Source organism: Setaria viridis, chromosome 9 (assembly GCF_005286985.2).
Source record: "Setaria viridis chromosome 9, Setaria_viridis_v4.0, whole genome shotgun sequence".
Classification (NCBI taxonomy): domain Eukaryota; kingdom Viridiplantae; phylum Streptophyta; class Magnoliopsida; order Poales; family Poaceae; genus Setaria; species Setaria viridis.
Window position 1 is genome coordinate 48,478,081 of NC_048271.2, and position 17,656 is coordinate 48,495,736.

Genomic DNA, 17,656 nt, shown 5'->3' on the forward strand with positions numbered 1-17,656 from the left:
GAAAAGGGGTCATCAAGAAAAGTTCGAAATATTCATAGAAGAAAAATTTCAAGACTTCATAAGGATATGCTAAAAGACACGAGCTTATGATCTACATATTGGTCTTATTAAGTGGAAGATTGCAATTCATGGAAGTTTCTTTTATCAACCTAAATCAAGCATTTGAAGAAGACTTCAAATGGGATTTAACTATTGGTGTCAAAGCAAATCTAAACTCAATGTGGCAAGAATGGGTGAAGAAATCAAATGAGGTACTAGAGACGAGGGACTAATCAAGCTTTGGATAAGCGACGGCTTGTGCCATGGGCATATTGCTAGGGTGAAATAGCTAGTATCGGGGGGTTTCGAGATATCATTTCTAGGCCTTACCGAGGGAAGCAATGCAATGCATCTAGTCTATCATGGTTGGTAAAATGGAGTGACTAAGAAGACTTCAAGTATACTTTATTATGGACAAAAGGAAGCCTTAAGTCACTAGCTCAAGTTGGATGTGCTCAAGTTGAAGATTATGTTGGAAGCCCTCAAGTATCCAAAGATCAAAGTATGGCAAGAATGAAGACTTACAAACTCAAGAGGATGATATGATTTTTATATTTTATCTTGAGTATAGGTATGCCGTACTATCAAGAGGGATGCAACATTAGCTTATTGACAACACCAAAAATGCTCTTAGTTGACCCATGTGAGTTTCACCCTGAGAGATACCCTTGAGTGAGTTAAAAGATTACAAAACACATAACAAGGGTTGGTTTAACCTCTAGGTCAACAAGAGTGAGTGTTAGGAGCATTGTGGCTAGCTCAGCCAGACTGGTCTGATCGGTCTAAGTACCAACAGCTAGTTTTCGAGTTAGACCGGTCTTATCGGTCTAGTAGACTGGTCTGACCGGTCTGCCCAGTGTTCCAACGGTTAATTTTTGCTCTTTGGGGTATTTATACCCCCACGACCTCCACTCTTGGAGGTTGCTGCTCCTGAGGCAAAAACAGTGATCCTAGACCATTCTAATCCAGGCCAAAGCCAACAAAAGCTCTCCCCAACCCCTCTTTGTGAGGTTGTGTGAATTAAGTGAAATCTTGTGAGTTGGGTGGAAGAGAGAATGAGTTAAGAGCAATTGTGAGCTAAGAAGAGCCATCCATAGATTGAGCACTTGTGGTTTGTGTTGAGAAAGCCTTGAAGCATTTGTTACTCTTGGAGGTTTGCTTCCTAGACGGCTAGGTGTCGCTGGCTAGCTCCCAACGTGTGGTGAGCAGCGGCAAGTTTGTGAAGGCTGCGATCTTGCCTCCGCAAGGAAAAAGATCAACTAGTGGAGACGAGGAAAGTGGTTGAAAGAGACCCGGCTTGTTGGGAGGGAGTTGAAAAAGACTCATATCTCAATAGGCTCCTCAACGGAGACGTAGGATTCATTGGTTGAATTTGAACTTCGAATAAACAAATCCTTGTGTCCTCTTTACGGTTTGCATTACTTATTATTTTCTAGCATTGACTTGTGCTTCCGCTGCGATCTACTTGGGTGTGTCATTCCTATGTGCAGGGACAAGTTTATTCTGCCAAATATCATCTACAAGTGACACTATTTAAGATTGTTGGTGCTAAAAGTCGAAGAGGGGATCAAGCATCAATTTGGTGTGCCTCACTGCCTCAGACCGGTCTGACCGGTCTAGGAAACCGGTCTGACCGGTTTGTCCAGGCAACAAGGCTCAAGGTGTTTGAATTTGGTTTAAAGTTTGTCAATTCGCCTATTCACCCCCTCTAGGCGACATCAAAATCCTTTCAAATTGTTGGAATCTAAAATATTTATAACAAATTTATTCTAAATTATAAAAATATAAAAATGTTACTAATATTTTTTTCTAAAAATGCAACCTACCTGTTGATGCTCCATTTGGAGTCATTTTGATCTTATTTGTTCCCATTCTGAATAGAGCAAGTAAAACGAAGAACATGAGTCCAAATAATTTCAAATAGAGTGCCAACGTATACGTTACATTTTTAGAAAAAAAAATGGTACGTGTTTCATCTTTTTCTGATTTACAATGAATTATTTATGATTTTTTATAGATTAAATTGTAATCCTTTTAATTTTTATATGTCGGAAACCGTCTTTGAAACCATCCAAAGACCAAATTTGCAAGATTTAAATAGTTGAATAGCCCTTGGTGTCCAGCTCTGTAGTTGAGGTTTGAAAAATCGGACTTTTGTGATAGTTTGAAGGTGTAAACCGGACTTTTCGCAAGTTATCGTCAATAGCAAAAAAGTCAAATTCTAGCCTGGCATTTGGCTTGATGGTCAAGCTGCACGTAATTAACCTTGTGATGATCCTAGGGCAGGGCTCATCACTGGCAAGTGCCGATAGCAGTAACTGTTAGACTAGAAACAACCACATCACCTTTCCCCGTAGTTCTTCCTGTTTTTTTAAACAAATCATGCAGTTCAGCAGACTATATAGGTCATCCGGTTTTTACAGAGCAACATGAGAGTTCGGGTTTGTAGGCTTCTCTTGCTCAAGTTTGGAGCTAGCAAATGATATGTAGGCTGTTGTGTTGTGCGTACTAGCGTACTGATCATAGGACAATCACAGCATACGCTACATGATGTATCAACACCTAGGGCCCGATATGAACGCAGCGAGTCAATGACTGTCAACGCTAACATTACCGCTACCAGGTTCTCTGTCTTAACAACGGCAACGCGGGGCTGGAGCTGGACAATAAATTGGAATTTAATATCACTGTAAATTCAACAAATTGTTCTATGATTAATCTTTCTAGCCGCTCTAGCTCACTGTATGTGGACCCAGATCCCCTCGCTGGGGACGAGCCCGTTCACCATGAACACCATGTAGGGCGTGATTGGTAGCCGGGATGGTGGCGTCCGGAGGACCATCCGGCATCATCCCGTGCACTTGGACGTGATTGGTTGCTCTCCCCGTATCATATGGCTGCACCCTCTCGTTCACTCCACCCCTCCCATCCCGCATCCCTCCGTCCGCCAAAAAACGACCTTCCCTCGCGAGCCGGGATGGCATGGTGCATGTGAGCGCGCAGGGCCCATGTGACATACACCCAAAACTCTTATCCATACATGCAACCAAACACGATTCCATCTCATATTGGACCAACAACAAAGACAACCAAACACAGCTCGGTGCACGATTTCAGCCTGCCTCCTGTGAGCCTGGACCGGTCCTCCATACCGGCTCCCCATGCCTGGAGCAACCAATCACGCCCGTAGTACCCCGGCGGTGCCATGACCGCCGTCGCCGGCATCGTCACGGACGCATGGTACGTGCTGGCCGGTCCGCACACCACCACCATCTTAGCATGCGTTTGGTTTTGGGACGATGTGGGTTGGGTTGGAACGACCCATTTTTGTGGGTTGGAGCTGACCCATCCCATGTTTGGATGAGTGGGTTGGAGCTGACCCGTCTTTTGTTTGGTTGAAGAGATCGAGAGGGTTGGGATGGATGTCCTTTTAACACCGTTAGTAGTGACCCCACTTGTCAGCCGCGAGCCCCACCTGTTATTCTCCTCATTTTTTCCTTCCGCCGTTCCTTTTTTTCTTCTTCCTGCGCCGCTCCTTATCTCCTTCCTCGCGCCGCACCTCACCAGCACCCCAGCTTCTCCCGCACCGCCGGCCGCCTCCGCACCCCACTCCTCCCTTTGCGCCGGCCACCGCCTCCGCCGGCGGGCGGAGCTCCCCTCCCCGGCCGCTCTCTCCTCCCCAGCCGCTCGCTCCTCCCCACGCTCCGGCGGCGACCGAGGGAGGGCAAATCGGCGGGGAGGCAGGGACTCCAGCAGTGAGCGAGGCAGGAGAACCGGCGGGGAGGCGGCGAGCGCGTCGGCAGACGGGCGAGCGAGGAAACGGAGACACACGGCGTGCATGTGGGTCGGCGTGATCCCTTGATTTTGGAGGAATAACCTCGATCCGAATCTTATAGGAATATTCACATATGGGTTGGACCCAACCCAATCCTCTTTTCAACCAAACGTGGGACGAAGGGGGTCCGACCTGTTCCGACCCAGTAAACAAACACACGGTTAGTCGCCTCTAGGAACAACAGCCGCTGGTTCATCGCGAACGAGTGCGTCGTGAACGACGGCGCCACCATCGTCACCGACGCCTCGCCGAGGCCGCCGCGCCTTCTTGTTCCCGAGGCCGCCGGGACCGAGAACTTGAGCTTCATCTTCGCCCCGTAGCTCACGCTCGCCGCCGCGCCGGTGGGGGACGGGTGCAGGATCCTCGGGCGGAGCACGTCGTTGGCCGTGTCGAGGTACTCCGGCGAGAAGGCCTCCAGGCTGAGCTCGGTGGGGAACCGCACTTAGCTGAAGTTGTAGTACATGTGCAGGTTGCTGCTGCCCACCAGCAGCCGCCCGTCGCGGAGGAGCACCACCGAGGAGTGATACATCCGCGCGATGCCCGTCGGCGCGGCGTGCTGCTCGAACCGGTCCCCCGTCGGGTGGTCGGGCCGGTAGATGACGGGCGCGTACGCCGGGGTCTTGGCGGCGTCCCACCCGGCGGTGCCGTCCGTCGCGCCGTTGATGATCGCCACCTCCGCGCCGTTCGGCAGCAGGATCATGTCGCCCACACCCGCGGCGACGGCATTGTCTCGACGACCCACGCCGGCGCGGCGTCGGTGATCTTGATCCGCCCGCACGTCGCCAGCGCCAGGACGAAGGTTGGGGTGACGGGACGGCGCCGGCTGGAGTGGTAGGAGCCCTTTGGCGCGCTGCCGCAGACCAGCACCTCGGCCTCGGTGGGGTTGGGTTTCAGCGGGAGCAGAACCGACGAGCCCGAGCTGGGGTAGTTCCTGGGGTCGCCGCCGGTCAGCACGGGGTACGTCCGCACGACCTTGTTACTCTTGTAGTCCAAGAGAACGGCGCGGTTGTTGGCGAAGATGAAAAGGTTGCCATCTATGTTGAGAAGCACGAAGGGATAGAGATTGTTCAGCTCGGGATCCCTCGTCTGTTCCAAAAATGGCATGTGGATGACAGACTTGTCAGAAGGGTCAGCCTTCGGGTAGAACTCGTTGCTGAACTGGTTCAGGCCACCGAGGATGAACGCGCGGCCGTCGGGGAGGATCTGGTTGGTAGCGTACCAGCGGCCGGCGGCGAGCGCGTCCTGCTTCTCGAACCAGTCGCAGCTCACGCCGCCGCCGGCGCACGCGGGCATCGTGCGCGTGTTGCCGTACCCGTCCAGCCAGCCGCCGGTCTCGACGAGCGTGCCGTCGGGCGCGACGGTGCCCGAGGAGCACCAGGTGTCGGTGAAGATGAAGAGCGGGCGGAAGGAGTTGGAGGCGACGTGGTACTCGACGGAGTGCGCGGTGCAGTCCCCCTGGGGAGCACCTTGTCCCGCGGGTTGACGCGGCAGTGGCCGGCGGGGAGGGAGAGGTTGGAGCGGCCGAAGTTGGTGCGGTCGAAGATGATGACGCGGTCGTTGTGCAGGAGCTCCATGTGCATCGCCGACACGCCGATGCTGCACTGCAGGAGGTCCCACCTCCCGCCGGCGCCGCTCGCCTTGGCAAAACGAATACCTTCTTTATTATTATCTTTTTTATTTGGCCTATATGGTACTCCCTCCGTCCGGAAAAGAATGCAACTATGGGTTGCGTGCCATCAAAAGTAGCTCACGTTTGACCACATTTCTAGTGAATACTATTCATATTTATGACTCCAAATTAATTTATTATAAAAATACATTTCATAATTAACCTAATGCTATTTATTTGATATCATAAGTATTGATACTTTTTTATCTATAATTGATCAAATTTAAGATACAAAACTATGACACTGTGCTAGAATTGCAATCTTTTGCGGACGGAGGGAGTATATGCTAGTAACAAATGTAGCTGTAGTATTTTTCACCATAGCTAATAGTTTCTGTTTCGTGTAGGACAAGGACGACCTCAGCATCAACCTCAACGAATAGTCAAGATGTTGTACAACGAATAAAAGCTTTTTCACCTATTCAAAAAATAAAAATAAATTTTTTTTTCTCAGTTTTTTGTTCAGGGCCGAAAATTATTTTGAGGATTTCCTCAGTTGTTACTTCAACTCATCTTTCTGGCGAAAAGCAGTAGCCTTTTCTCATTCTGACCAGGCAAAGCTCCTTTTACTACTTGGACGGATCTTCCGTGCTCTGGTTGAAATGGACACTTCTTTTTGCAGATTCCCCGGCCCGAAGACTCATGAAAAACTATGTTTCGTTTATCCAAATATACAGTACGTACGATTGTATTCGCTGAAGGAGCGGAGGATCAGAATTATTGTCCAGGGTCAAGGAGAACAGACAAAATTACAGGTGCAGTCTTCGGACCGCTGCACGGTCAGTACAGCTTCATCTGCAAGTGATCTAGTTCATCATGGCTCAGGTCTCCATCTGAGTGTTTTGCAATGCTCAAATCCATAATGATTCTTTGGATTGAAGCACAGTTGTCCAGATTGCAGATTATTAGTTTGGCATTGCAGTTTGTTTGTCTTAATCACTAGAATAAGCTATGTTTAGACATTGCGTTTTGTTGAAGACTTGTACAGTTAGTCATGTAAATCTGATGATATCACCGGTCTTATGCTTTCCAATAAAGCAGGCAAATTATTTCTGTTCTAGAAATGCTAAGCTGTCACAAGAAAGAGCTGCTGCTGTAGCAGCAGCTACAGAAATTGCAGCCAGCCGGCCAACAGCAGCCGAGCGGCTTGTGCAGCCACAGCTGCAGCAAAGCGAAGGGCTGACCACAGCTGCAGCTACTTTAAAACACGTTACTCATGTTCAAGTTTGGCATAGCAGCATACTGAAGCAAACTTGGACTTTGAGGCCTGGTTTTGCTTTTGAAGTGTGGTCAGAGTGTCCACATATTCTTCACCTAAAAGCGGGTTACTTCCATTCACCTAAAACAGGTTCCTCATGAAGGGACTAGAAACTTGCGAGTCCACTTAGAACAGCTCCGTGCTGTGATAGGACGGTGAAAATCGAGAGGCAAATACTTGTTTCCATTCACCACCTAGCTAGTGCAAACACTTGATGGCTCCTTGCATAAACTACAGCCTTGGAAGAAGAAGACTCCGCGCATCAGGACGATGCAACGCGAATATCCAACTGCCCAATGCGAGCAAAATTCTTTGGAATAAGGATTCTTCCGTCAATCAGTGTTCAGTGGGACTCAGAAATTCCAAAAGCGAAGCTCCTACTTGTGTCCATAATGGAGCATTGGAGCCAATCGATGCATCCATCCCGTAGACGAAGAAGAGGACATGGCATTCTTAGATGCCGCGGTCAAAGCCCCAAAGGCCTTCCGAGCCAAAAGGAGTAGTGGCCGATGCTGCTCCAATTCCCTGTCAAGTTGGCATCCGGCAAGCGCGAGATTCTTAGCCGGGGCTGAATGCCATCTAGATCGGCCGCTTTTGCCCGTGCGTGCCCTCGCTTTAGTACTCATAATCATGGGCGCATCTGTGCCATTGGGGGACGAATTCCTGATGCGCCCCCGTCTTTTCGTCATCAGGCTTTTAGAGCGCGCCTTTGGTCCGCGCCAACACCCTTGTTCTTCTTGATCCAATGATCTTCAGTTCACACCTGATCCTGTCTTTAATAGGCGCTATCCGTTTTGTTTTCCCATGAAGGATTCCATCCTGCATGGCGACGTTCTTGCTTAGATTTCCAGATATATTCGAGTTCCTGAGACAGTACTGAAGTATTGCTGCTGATGCCGCGTGATACCCAAGAATTAATGTGCCCACAGCGTGATCATTCTCAGCCAAGATCAGCTCTCTTTTGAACGAAAGATAGAAGGATATGTCTCAACTCGGTTACATTACATGTGCCTGAATACTTCATTTGCTTCCCATCCCCTTTCTTGCGCTATTCTGATTCTTTCACATGATCTGCTCAAAGATATTGTACCGTTGATCTCGATGCATGTATCTTCAAACACATGTGCGCAACTTGACGAAGTTCCAAAGCGTGGTAGCAAATGGGATAAGATCAGCCGACCTATCAGTAACCACGACCATCACGCTGCATTGCAGCATCTCGGTTTGACATCGCCGCCATGTCGGTTTGACAGATTGGGAGAAAGCAAACAAAATGCCCGCACCGAACCGCACGCGTGCGGGCACGCCGGTCAATACGTCCAGGAGACTGCACGGGTGTGCAGTTCCATCAGCGAGAGATATGGGAATATTGTTGTTCAGGAACAACGCCTTTTCCGCCTCGTCCGACGGCGATGTCTTGGCGAGAAACAAGAGGGCGATCGACGCAACGCCTCTCTGACCAGGGAAGGGCAGTACTCTGAATGTGTTGAAGGTGGCCAGAGAGTAGGCGGGGGGGTGAGGTCAGGATTCTCGGGAGATCTGCCGGGCAGATTGAGATTCTCGGGCGGGGATACAAGCCGATCTCTAATATCCGTCGGCATATCGGATCGTGATCGCTCCGGTGCCATGCCGATATTGATCTGCATCTGCTGGGAGAAAAATTTCAGTGGTGTCAAGTGTCATGCGCTCACCGCCGCGCTGACCGTAAAGGCGTCTCGCGGCGGATTCCTAACGGAATTCCGAGAGAGCTTTAGCGGCCACTTCGAAAGGACAAAAAGGTTGAACAGAGACGTGCTCCGGCCAGCTGATTGATCCGTTTCTCGTCGGGAAATGAGAAAATGGGAGAGGAAAAAAAAACTTCAGAGTTTTTAGGTTTGGTGAGGAGTAGTGGTCTTGTGTCAGTTTTCAGATAACCATGTCTGAACTTTCAGCAGCCTGTCTAGTCCACTTGGAAACGGATAACAACAGACTCATTGGCATCCACGGGCCCATGCTCGTACTAAGTGCTATCCTTTGATAAAGCGTTTTGACCTGATACAACAACATGTCAACAGACAAGAATTATGACCATCGATCGCTTACAAGCAGCATCTGACGAAGCAACACTCTCGCTACCTGTTGCAGATACGCGTCCCTGAACCTTTGCCCGGACATGATCATACATGATGTTTGGCCTGCCTGCACGCAAAATCAGCCGCGGGCATGATGCGGTTGGTGGCGAGCCCGGCCAAGCCAATGATAGGCTATCCGCAGCAAGCGGGGGACGACGCGCTCCCGGCCTCCCGCGGTCGCAGGCTCGCAGCGCATGCAATCGACCCGGTGTGCCTGGTCCCTGATGGCACTAGCGGTCTACCCCTGGTTGTTCGTGCTCTCCGCAGCAGGGCCTGCAGGTCGCGGCTTCGTCGGGCATCTTGTGATGGCCTGAGGGCGCAAGGCACCTGCCCATCATGGCACGGCCGCGTTGGGAAGCGGCCGGAGAGATTCTATGCTGTCGCCAAATGGAGTAGTCAGTGCTCAGTAGTAATCGATCGTGCTTGGAGAATTTCAGTATAATCTAACAGAGCCGGCCTCCATTTAGCTACCCTGATCGCCTTTCCGAACACGGAGACAGGGAAAGAAACACTTGTTTTGTTCGCTTCATGATGCCCGCGGAAAAGCAGAAAGCACCGGAGGGGGCAAGGGAGATGCAATGATTTGGCCCTGGACATTCCGTGGGTTTCCTTGCCGCGACACCACGGATCGATGACTACGGCGGCAGGCGAGTTAAAAACAGTATCAGGGAGCTTGGCTTTGCTTGTGTCAATAAGAAATGCACAGCAATCATATTCATATATCCATGGAGCGACCACGTCGTACACTGTTTTTCTGTTTGTTTGGTTTCTGCCAAGCCTTTTGCTTTCCGACACCGCTACAACAATCGGAGTTGGGCATTGGACGCTTTTCAGCTGAACTGGAGTACACGTAGTTCAAAGTCACATACACTGGAGTATTACTACTACTACTACTTCACAAGGTTGCTTACACGGCATCTACTCTTCGATTGGATTAGGAGGCGGGTGGATTAACACGGCGAGTGTTAGCGACGGGCGAACGGGGGCGACGGTTGGCTGCTGCTGCTGCTGCTACCTGGCGCTGACGAAGGCCTTGATGTGCGCGAGCATCTCCTGCGTCCGCGGCTGGGACAGGTGGCAGTTGTGGAGCACCTGGAACGCGTGCCCAACGCCGCCGTACGTGGCCTGCTCCACGCTCTTGCCGGCCTTGCGCATCGCCCGGCACAGCTCCAGGTTGCGGTCGCGCAGGATGTCCTGCTCCGAGACGCAGACGAGGACGGGCGGCAGCGGGAGCGTCTCCAGGCGCGGCGCCGCCCGGGACAGCGGGTTGCACCAGGGGTGGTCGCGGCCGGCGCCGGCCGGCAGCGCCAGCCGCCAGTAGCAGTCGGAGGTGGGGAGCGTCAGGGCGGAACCCGGCGGCTGGGCCATGGTCTTCTCCGACGCGGTGCGGGCCTCACCGCCGAAGAAGGGCTGGACGATGACGGCGCCCCTGACGGTGACGGGGTGCAGCGCGCCGAGGTGGCCCTGGCCCAGCCGCGCGGCGACGTGGAAGGCGACGTTGGCGCCCGCGCTGTCCCCCATGAGGAACACGCGGTCGAAGCCGCAGCGGGCCCGCCACCAGGAGAGCTCGTCGGGTGCCGCGGCGCGGGTGGCGGCCACGGCCGCCTGGTGCCGCAGCCAGCGCACCGCCGCGAGCCCGTCGTCGAACGCGGCGGGCAGGCGGTGCTCGGGCGCGAGGCGGTAGTCCACGGACATGACGGCGCAGCCCGCCCGCGCGGCGAGCTGCGCGAGGAACTCGTGGTAGCAGCTCCAGGCCGCGGAGCCGACGCAGAACCCGCCGCCGTGGAAGTACACCACGACGGGGAGCCTGGCCCCAGTCGTCGCCGCCGCCATCGGCGCGTACAGCCGCGCCCACACGCCCGTGGCGCGGTCGACCACCGCGTCCCTCGCCACGACGCCGCCCGGTGCGCCGGGCGCCGTGGCTCCCCACGTGCAGGGCACGTCGGGGATCGCCGGGAGGCGCTCGACGTGGCCGTCCTTGTAGACGCGTATGAGGCCGTGGATCTCCTCGACGACGGCGCCGTGGCCGTTCTTGCCGCCGCCGCCGGCGGCGGCGGTGGGCTGCTGCTGGAAGGTGACCCTGGGCTCGCCGACGATGTGCAGTGCCCCCATCCTCCGCCTCCTCATGCAAAGCTGCCGGCCTCACGGGCGGCACGGCGGGCGGAGCCAAAAGCGGCAGGCTTCGTGCGTGCGATGTGTCACGTCCCCGGGGGCCGCCGGCTATCGAGCACAATTATGCAGCCGTGTGACCGGACTCGGGCCGGCGCCGCGGGTTTTATAGCGGGGCGGTGGGACAGGTGTTGGCGAGGCGTTGGGCGCGGGGCCAAGTGGGCTCGGCCGACAAGTGGAGACGGGCCATTCGCGACGTCGTGCGGGTGGGGGGGGCGGGGAGGCCGGGGAAGGGCGTGAAGCGAAAACCAAACCCCATTCGTTCACGCGCGACGCACGGGAAAGTCCACGGGGTCGGATCCGGTGGACACTTGGAACCCTGTGCTCCTCTCTAGGTCTATCCGCTCCTGCTGTTGATGAGAGAGCTTCGGCACCGTGGGTCGGCGTTTGTTGCTCCTAGCCCTGACGGACACGATCCGGTCTCTGCTCATTGTGGCTGTTTCTGAAAGCGAAAAGCCAGTTTAATGCAGCGTCTTGGAGTTTAGTGGAGATTTTTTGATGATACACATCAGCATCATTGTCTGGCTTGGCACCGTCGATCTTCCTGTGCTCGACGTCGAACCTCATGATGAGCCTTTCATGGTAATTAAGCTGGGCACGCAGCCACACACGCATGAATGAAAGAATATCTCAGATCATTTTAGATGATACGGAACATATATAAATGGGGGTCTTGACATCCCCGTTGACTCTCATATCTGATTGACCTATGGGATGTGGCTGCAGAGAATCCAGAATCCAGCTCTCGGTCATATGCCCGATGGGAGCAAGTGGAGGCGGGTGGGGTTGTGGGCTTGTGGCCTCGTGGATGCACGCTGCGCTTGCTTCCAATCCGCTGCCTCCGTTGCACTCGCACACCGAGTGGAATATGTTCATCAACTTTTCCCTCGCGCGGCGTGAAACACCGAGCAGACACAGGGGAGAAAGTCCGTGCCTAGAGCGTGGCTGGTCAACAATGCAGTGGTTGTTCGAATATGACGTGCGGGCGTGTCTTCTTCTACACGTGCGACTTTTGTTCGAAATAGTACTGTAGTATAGTACGCTCCGTCCACTTTTATATGACATATTTTTGATCCATATCAATAGATTCGTACGTATTCTAAGGTGATTTTGATATGACGTTGATCCTTTACCAGTTTTTTTTCAGAACAAAATATACTCTACAATAATGGATGAATGGATTACTATACCATGCTTTTTGTTTAGCACACCGTGTCATCTCCTCGCTCGGAACATAAGCCTTGCTTGATAGTCACTACAGCTAAACATTGACAAAAGACTTTTTCCCCTAATGACATATGGTTTCTGATAAACCAACAATAAACATGGTGGCAAGCTGATAATAATGCACTTTTTTGAATTAAACATGTGCAATAGTAGTACAACATTATACTAACTATCATATCACGGGCTTTGCTACGGTACCCCGATTACCTCTTAGAAGGTAAGAGTTTAAATAAATCTGAGCCCGGTCTCAAAAAAAAAATCTGAGCCCTTGAATATTATGACAAACAAAATAATTAATTAAAAGAAAAAAAACAGCCGGCTAAATATCCTAATTACCGCACACTGCTTCCGTGGATCCCGGAGGAACTCGCATGTTTGCATGTATACATGCATGATAATCTCGATCTCCCCTACTTTGTAGGATTCAAGTGTGCACGTTTGTTGCATGCTGGTAGCTAGACACGTTTGTTACACGTAGATCACTCTTGTTGGGGAAGGTTTCTTTTTTTCAAGTCCGTCACCCACGTCTCAAGTTAGATCCTGTTTGGGAAATGTCAGGTGTGCATCACGTAAAGTCGTAGGGATCCATCACGTTGAAACAAAATGTTACACATGAGTGCACGCCTGTTACATATGAGTGCACGTTATAGCTGGGAATTCAATATCAATGGGATCCATCATGTGCTATTTAAAAAAATTACAACAAATAAATTCTGGGGTTCCTGTGTGCAACATAATGTTGGGAAAAAGAACTTTACAAACTCACGTTGGTTCCAACACGTGCCAAAAAAACAGATATAAACTCAAGTATGCAAAGGCACCAATCACGTGATTCAAAAAAAAAAAGCACCAATCACGTGTCATTCCAAAAAAGAAAAAAAAATGTTACACTCACGTATGCAAACACATGCCAAACGCATTAGATCTAATTCTGCATGTCATCCATCACGTGTTCACGTTATTACAACTAAGGGGGTGTTTGGGAGCACTCCACTCCAAATTTTTTAGCTCCACTCCACCAACTCCACCACATTGCAGCTCCACTCCACCAACTCAAAAAAAATACCAGAGCTGTCCACATGTTTGGCAAAATACACATATCCAGCTCCGGAAACAGAAGGTCTTGCTGTGTAAAGTCCATTATACCCATGTGAATGGGTCCCACTTGTCAGTCTCCTTTAGTTCTCCCTTTCTTCTCCTTTGCTGGTAGGGAATGGAAGGCCACGAGCAGGGCCGCGCGGCAGGGGTGGGCGCGCGGCGAGCGGCCGGGGCGGTGCGAGGGGCGGTGCGGCAGGGCGGGCGGCGCGGCAGCGGCGCGGTGGAAGGCAAGGACGGCACGGCGCGACGGGAGGCTTTTTTTCTTCGCGAACCGGTAACCTGTGTAACGAGTGGCAATGGTGGGTAAATACTTACCAACTCCACGAGGAGGTCTGTAAAGGGGGTTTTTGGAGCACCTCTCGAGGTACTCCACAAAAAACGTGGATCTACCCTCCCGCTCCACCTTTTTCCTGGAGCCGGAGTTGCTGGAGCTAGACGCGTTTGGCTGCGAAATTTTCGGAATCGATGGAGTGGAGCAAGGAGTGGAGTGCTCCCAAACACCACCTAATATATCAAACTGAAAAAATATCTTCCCGATTTTTCTAATTTCCTAAAATAAATAAACAAATATTACTATTACCTCCTAGGAGGTAATATGTGATAAAAGTTATCCAGATCGATGGCTCACAGTTATTTTGGAGTACCGTAGCAAAGCCCATCGTATCACTGGATACTTGTATTGTCATTTGGACAAGTTGCCAATAAAAATATCTACAATTTTGAATTTAGAAATAGCCAGGGGTGGAGGCACATTGATGTCTACGTATTCCCGGGAATACCAAGATTTTTCAGTAAAAATCAAATATGTACATGCTATATACATGTGTATATTTAGTAAGTGGAAGATACTCAGCAATTCTTGTTTCTCTGTGCAGCTTGGACCAACTAGTGTCATCCATGCTAAGGCCTAATATGTTCCCCTCAAAAGTACCGACTGTCATAGACACAACGGATTTCAGCATTATCCAAGTTCGGGCCCTCAGAACAACTCCAGCAGACCCTCTAAACAATCCCTACTTCAAGTTTAGAGGGTCAAGTAAAAAAAAAAAGCACTCTAGCAGACCTTCTACTTGGCTCCCCATTTTGGGGAGGCCTCCAAAATCCCCCTCCACCCTCCATTCCTTGGGGTCTTCAAAGAGCCCTCTATCCATGGGGTCTATTGCTAGAGTTAGAGATATTTTTGTGACCCTTACAAAATAGAGAGAACCCCATTTGATCTTTAGGGGCTTTGGTTCGAGGGATTTCGCTAGACTTGCTCTCACCTCTCCCTCTTTGATTTCTCCCAAAATACATTCTCCTTTCTCAAATCCCTAACCCTTGTTGTTACTTTCCAACTTCACGCATCTTTAGATGGAGTTGTAGTGCACTGGCGTTCTCAGGCAACATCATGATGATGGATCGAATAAGGGTGCACCTCCGGCAAGTTGTAGAAGCGCGTTAATGAGGAGTGAAACCAAGGTTTCCAAGCTTTCGCGTTCCATGCTTAGCCCTCGGCCTAGCATATCAATCCATGCAGTGTAAGATGGATGTTCCTCGATTACTAATTTGAGTCATGTTCCGACGACAACAACACACATGATAATTAGGTTGTGAAAGACATGTGTTAGGGATGAAGTTGGGCAAAAGTAACCTATTTCAGACGAATATATTTGCCTCTGTAGCTTGGATGGTATAATTTCTTTTAGCTAGGAATACCCATGTCTCAAATCCCGGCTCCGCCGCTGGAAATAGCGTGTCTAAAGTAGAACAAAGTGTGGGGCAAGTGGTGATTGGTTAAACTCGGACCGGCTGAATTAATGTGCTTGGTTGTTATTTATTTTTTTCTAGAGAGAAGAGGATTGCGTAGCCGCAGAGCACCCTATATAAGCTTTCCTGCATATTGCTACATTCCAAACATATAACACCTACCTGTCATATCACTTTGAGCTTAATGGCGGTCCTCCTACCCTGTCATAAACTAAGTTAAGATAGCCATCTCACTCAGCCAGTCCGTCCTTATATCCTACTACTTCCTAGCTAACCACCACTCTTAAGCTCGAGGAGTAGGAACCGACCTAACTTGGAGTTGACGTCCCTCCGGAGTCCAAATGAAGCTTCCTCCTCCTCCGGCTCCCATGGGCCATGTCACCACATCATCACCACAAAAAAAACACGGTCGTTCACGCGGACACGCGCGCCACGCCATCCACGAGCTCCGTCTCTTTTCGCCCCCCTTCCCCGTGGGATCGATCGAGTTCAGACGACTCAGCTCCGGCCTTCTTTTAGTTCGCGTCGCATCAGAAAGGCGAGCGGCACACACGGCGCACCAAAAGGCCGGTTGCAGCTGCTGACCCGCAGACCGATCGACCGCCCGGGTTTCACCAACCAAACCCCAGATCGATCGGGTGCGTGGCACGGCACGCTTTGGGCGCCGACTTTTCGCGGTGGCCCAAGCCGGTAGTGCAAGCCGTGGCCAGGTCCCCACCGCCACCGGCGTGCAGGTTATCTGCTTTCTGTGGGTACGTCACAACTTTCCGATAATTTGTAGGGGTCTAGGGGACCAGCAAAGTTTCTCTCCAAGAAGTGAGTAGCACTAGTATACGCTGTGAAGCAGTAAGCGTCGAACCGACCGGGTTGTTGGCTTGCTCAGTTCGTCCTCGACAAAAATCAGAGCTAGTAAAATGCCTTGCTCCCCACATATTACCATTCGTCTAACTGTCCGCAACATAGGACCTTCTGAATTCGAAGAAAGAAACCACGAGACTCCCACTACTGAATCTGTGTAAAATTGCGGCGTTGCAAATGAACAAGGTGCAAACATAGTGTGCAGTGTGCTTTCTAGCAAGTCAACAAAGTAAAGCCAAAAGAAGGCGCTAGCAAAGTAAGCCCTAGAGCCTACACACTCCATCCGCGAGACGCGCATACAAACACAACTAGTAGATTGTTAAGCTAGCTAGGGCACGGCCACACCCACCGCGATCGGCTCTACCTTGGCTAGCTAGCTACGCCAAAGGCCATCCACTTGCAGATTGGCAATGGCAGAAATCATTGGCGGCATTGATGCTGTCCACGTACGGGTTGCCTGTGCGTACGTGGGGAGGCACCCTTCTTGCCGGAGCTGTCGCCCGACGCGACCCCTCCCTACCGAATCACTCCGCCTCCCTCAATCCGGTGATCTCCGAAGGCCACGGAGCCAAGCGTTTCTCCAGCGGCAAGTCAGCGACACTCCGGTGCTTCCCACCGAGGCATTGAATTCCTTTGCCGGCCATCGCGGGATGCAGCTAGTGATCTGAGCGGCGCGGGGTCGGGTGGTGGTGGCTCTGCACCTTGGCGTTTCTGGTTGCTCGGTCCAAAAGGCGGTGGGCCGGCTTCGGCTGGCAGCCCAGTGGAGTAGTGGACACTGGACAGGCAGGACACAGCCTGACGTCTCGATACAGCTCCCCCCTTTTCGCTTGGGACCGAAGGATCAAGGAGGGGGTCGAGCCGTCGAAGGGGATCGCGTTCGTGTTCTCACTCCAGCGAGACCAGCCGGCTTATATGTCCGTGGTAAATGGCAGATTGGCACGGCAGTGTTAAGCTTGGTGCATCATCCATCCCATGACAGGCACAGGCAGGTCAAAAAGGCCCACGAGGGCTGCTTGCCGCTTCCGCAAGTCAGTGAGCTCAGTGGTAGGAGCATTAGCCCGTTTAGTAGGATGGACCTAACGTCCTAACCTAAGGAGAGACCAGGCGACCAGCTATATCTCCACTCAGCTCAGCTCGGAAAAAAAAAATCGACCAGGACTTAAAGGACACTATCCGGTATTGCAGTGAATCTTGTAGAAGGCGACAAAAAAGAAAAGAAAGTTGGCAAGGGAGGAAAGTCTAAACAAATTCACGCTAAAGCTGTTACTAGTATAATAACGTGGGACTTGGGCTGGCCATTTTGTTCTCAGGCTTCACAAGAAACTTCTTCTGCGATCCCCCTTACTGGGTAGGCTAATGTAGGCCCAAAGAAGATCGCGAAGAGCACTAGTACCAGCGACTATACTTGTCAGCCTACCAAGTACAAACTGCTTCTGAATATATGGTAATGTATTATGGATGAAGAAAATACTCATGTGCCAGGGAAATCAACATATTCCTTTTCTTTTCCTCTTTTCAAGGACACTTCACACGTGCAGTCATTTCTATGGATCAGTCAGTCAGTCAGCAACGCTTGCAGTAAACACTGAACAGCATCAGAGAACATACTCTTGCCAAGGAACGTCACTAACCCGACCATTATTCAA

The 17,656-nt window shown here is 51.3% G+C and overlaps 1 protein-coding gene and 1 pseudogene across 1 annotated transcript; both read right to left on the reverse strand.

Moving 5' to 3' along the window:
* Window positions 1-3,263: 3,263 nt before the first annotated feature.
* On the reverse strand, window positions 3,264-5,653 carry LOC117837328 (aldehyde oxidase GLOX-like; annotated as a pseudogene).
* A 3,932-nt stretch (window positions 5,654-9,585) lies between these two features.
* On the reverse strand, window positions 9,586-11,172 carry LOC117836431 (probable carboxylesterase 17). The gene has a single exon (XM_034715856.2). It carries the CDS (start codon window positions 11,037-11,039, stop codon window positions 9,924-9,926), a length of 1,116 nt encoding a protein of 371 aa, XP_034571747.1. The 5' UTR covers window positions 11,040-11,172; the 3' UTR covers window positions 9,586-9,923.
* Between the last annotated feature and the right edge of the window lie 6,484 nt (window positions 11,173-17,656).